The sequence below is a fragment of the Oryzias melastigma genome, linkage group LG6, assembly GCF_002922805.2.
Source record: "Oryzias melastigma strain HK-1 linkage group LG6, ASM292280v2, whole genome shotgun sequence".
Lineage (NCBI taxonomy): Eukaryota > Metazoa > Chordata > Actinopteri > Beloniformes > Adrianichthyidae > Oryzias > Oryzias melastigma.
Genome location: NC_050517.1, coordinates 31,615,888 through 31,619,249, shown reverse-complemented (window position 1 = coordinate 31,619,249; position 3,362 = coordinate 31,615,888). Strand labels below are relative to the sequence as shown.

At 37.4% G+C, this 3,362-nt stretch overlaps 2 protein-coding genes across 2 annotated transcripts in view; one reads left to right on the top strand and one right to left on the bottom strand.

Moving 5' to 3' along the window:
- si:dkey-246g23.2 (solute carrier family 66 member 2) overlaps nucleotides 1-3,362 on the bottom strand; it is a 271,509-nt gene that overhangs the window by 208,888 nt on the left and 59,259 nt on the right. The gene's annotated exons all lie outside the window — the stretch shown is intronic.
- Nucleotides 1-3,362, top strand: part of abi2b (abl-interactor 2b) — a gene marked incomplete in the record, with an annotated part of 16,646 nt that overhangs the window by 4,007 nt on the left and 9,277 nt on the right. The window contains 2 exon segments of the mRNA XM_024281676.2: nucleotides 81-98; nucleotides 2,155-2,258. Of these exon segments, the coding sequence (XP_024137444.1) occupies nucleotides 81-98; nucleotides 2,155-2,258 (122 nt within the window).

The following is a 3,362-nucleotide window of genomic DNA, read 5'->3' as shown; positions in this document are numbered from 1 at the left end:
ACAGCTTCTCATTGACTTTAACCTCCTGATTTCTTCTCTTCTCTTACGCTCGCCTCCTTTCTCCTCTTTGTCAACCGTAGTGGTTGCAAAGGTTTAAGGTAAGACGCTTGAAGTGAAAGCCTCAAAGCAGGGAGGGGCTTATCGGGATTTCTGGGTGTGTTTGAGGACTTTTAAATGTTTTCTTTCATCTCAGAGGCTTCCTTGATTTTTGTTTCCTTTTTGTTTGAGATGCACCAAAGCTTATTTTATTCGTTATTTTCTTTCCGTCCACACCTAAAGCTTTATATACATCCAAAAGAGAACAAGTTATTTCACGCTTTGTCAAATTCAGTTTTGAATACTTTATATTTAAAATAAAACTATACACAGAGACAATTGTTTCATTCAGATTTGTTTGTTTCAGTCTTCTGTTCTTTTATTCTGAAAAATTTGGTCTACAGTATTAAAAAAAATGTATTGTTGCCAAATGTGAATGAAAACATTGCGTCTCAACATTCACCAGTGAATGGAGACTGAATTTATTCTTGTTACTGCTGCCAGGGGATGTGGGAGGGGAGTATGGCAGTACGTGCTGCTACTTTTCAAAAAACAAAAAGAAGAAAAAATTTTAATCCACAATCACAAAAAAGTCTTTACCTACACCACAAAAAATAGCTGAAATGTTGCCAGTTACTATGAGGACTGAAACGTTGCTAAATTAAGCCACAAACGTAGCAACTGTTATCTTACGCTAGCTTGTGTATGAGGTTGACAACAGCAGCACCTGTTGTTGCTTCTAAAGAAAAGCAAACAATTACATAAAATTAAATCTAGAATTGCAAAAAATGTTTAAGAACACAACAAAATACTGTTGTTTGTTGCTAGTTACTAGACGGATTCAAAAGTCACTAAATAAAGCTAAAAGGGGAAGAACAATTAGCTTGCACTAGCTTGTTGTTGAGGGTCACTATGGCAGCACTAAGTAACAAGAAGCAAACAATGACATAATTTATCTAGAATTGCAAGAAATCTTTAAGAAGATTTAAAAAGTACTGTAATTTATTTCTAGTTGCTAATATGAGGCTCAGAAAGTTGCCAATTAAATCTGCAAATGGGAAGTAATTGAAGGCTTGTGCTAGTTTGTTGTAGAAGGCTACTATGGCAGCACTTGCTACTGCTTCTCAAAAAAGCAAACTTCAATCAAGAATCATAAAATTTCTGAATTAACTCTCAGCAAAGTACCCTAATTTTTTGCCAGTTAGTATATGAACTGAAAAGTTGCTGATTAAAGCTTTAAGGACAGCAATTGTTAGCGTGCGCTAACTTATTGTTGAGGGTCACTGTGGCAGCATTTGCAAACAATGACTTTACATTTAATCTAGAATTAAAAGAAATCTTGAAGATCAAAAAAAGTACCATAATTTGTTCCTACATGCTAATGGGAAGCTAAAAAAGTCAATAAATAAAGCCTACAAGGTTAGTAATTGATGGTTTATGTTAGCTTACTGTACAAGGTTGCTATGGCAGAGCTTGCAACTGCTTCTCAAAAAAAGCAAACAACATAATTTTAAATCAAGAATCCCGAGAAATCTTCAACAACAAGAGGAAAAAGTCGTCTGATTTGTTGCTAGTAGGCTAGCTGTTATGTCAGAAAGATCTCAAAGTCAGGCCTTTAACACTTGAGCTTTAGCACCAACGTTAACATTCTTTGGACTACTGTGACTCTTCAACACATTTAACTTTATTCCAATGGATTCTGTCAAAGAGATAAATATCTTTGTTCCGATATGCTACTCTTTGTAATAGTATGGTTATTCATATCGGTGTAAAGGCACTTTTCTCTGGTGCTAAAGGGTTATAGAGGGTTGTTAACTTGTGTCAACATTTTTTTTAACTTTAAAGTTTGTGTTGCTCATTATCACCTCATCTGATGTAGACTTTATTTAAAATGTCCTGTTAGCTTAATACTAATAAAAAATGGGGCTACATTTCATGAAAAATGGTCCAGTTATGATTCCTGGTGGAGTTTCTTGGTGATTCTCTACTTTTAATGTATCCAATTGTTGTTTGTTGTTGTGTGCATGCTCAGTTTTTGCTGGTTTACAACACAGTTACTTATATTGGTGTCAACTGATCGATCTTTGAAGTACTGACACCTGCCTCTCCTCGCCACAGGCCAGTGCCCAGAACATGAAGACCGGCGGGGGTGCTCTTCCTCGCACCAACCCCCCCACACAGAAGCCCCCCAGCCCGCCCATGACGGGGAAGGGGACGCTTGGGTATGTAGGCCGCCGCGCTCCACGAGTGTCTGTGGAACCGGTTGCTGCTGGTTTCATCATCAGCGTCCCGGTTGTCCCGTGGTCGGGTTAGCAGCCACCTCTTGAAGAGAGTTAGGAGATTTCTTCAGGATCTCCAAACGTCTTTGATCTTCTCTTTGATGATTAGGAGTTTAGAGAAGTAGTTTTTTCTCTTGAAGTTTTGCAGAGATGTTGTGTGTTTTTTTGAGTCGTCTTGCGTAAATGTTCTTTAATGGTGTCGATATGTTTGTCTTCTCATCCCCTCCACCTTTGAGTTGTGCATTTGAATGTGGGACATAAAGGGGTTCCCGTGACCTCATCACGACCTTCAACATCCATGCCAGCTCCTGAATCAAAAATTTTTTTTATGTTTAAAAGTCTGTTTAAGCTTTTTTTATTGTTTTTTTTTTAGCTTAATTAAGTTTTTATCTTTTTTTAAAACTTTTAGGGTAAGTCGGGGTGCATTTATTTGTTTTTTTTATAGATGTTCCGTATTTTCCAGAGTATAAGACGCACCCAAGTATAAGTCGCGAGAGCAAAAATTGTCTAATCAAGATATACCATATACAAGTAGAGTATGAAAGTTGCACTTTTAGGAGAAAAGTCTGACGTTTCAGAACGAGCCCAGTGTCGCTGAATAAATACAAGAATGCTAATTTTTTGATGTGTATAAGAAAAATATCAAAGTTTAAGAGGAAAAAAATCAGATTATCTTCCATGTTTGTTTAGGACAACACCTTCTGCTGCTGTAAGTCGCAAATACTTATACTCGGATGCAGCGCCCTCTTGCAGTTGTAAGAGGAGACAACAGCTAAAAGACAACTGGTGTTCACTGGGAAAATACAAATATAAGAGCCCATTTATGTCTAAAATAAACACAAATATATCGCTCCAGAGTATAAGTTCCACCCCTAGGTAAACTATGACTTATACTCCGGAAAATACGGTAAATAGTTTAAATCTGTCCTAAAAAAAACACTATAAAGATGTTTTTTCAGTTGACCCCGCCCACATCACCCATGGACCCCCAGCCAACCACCCCGATGTGTACCACCTGTCATACCCCATCATTTTAAGTTTGCACTT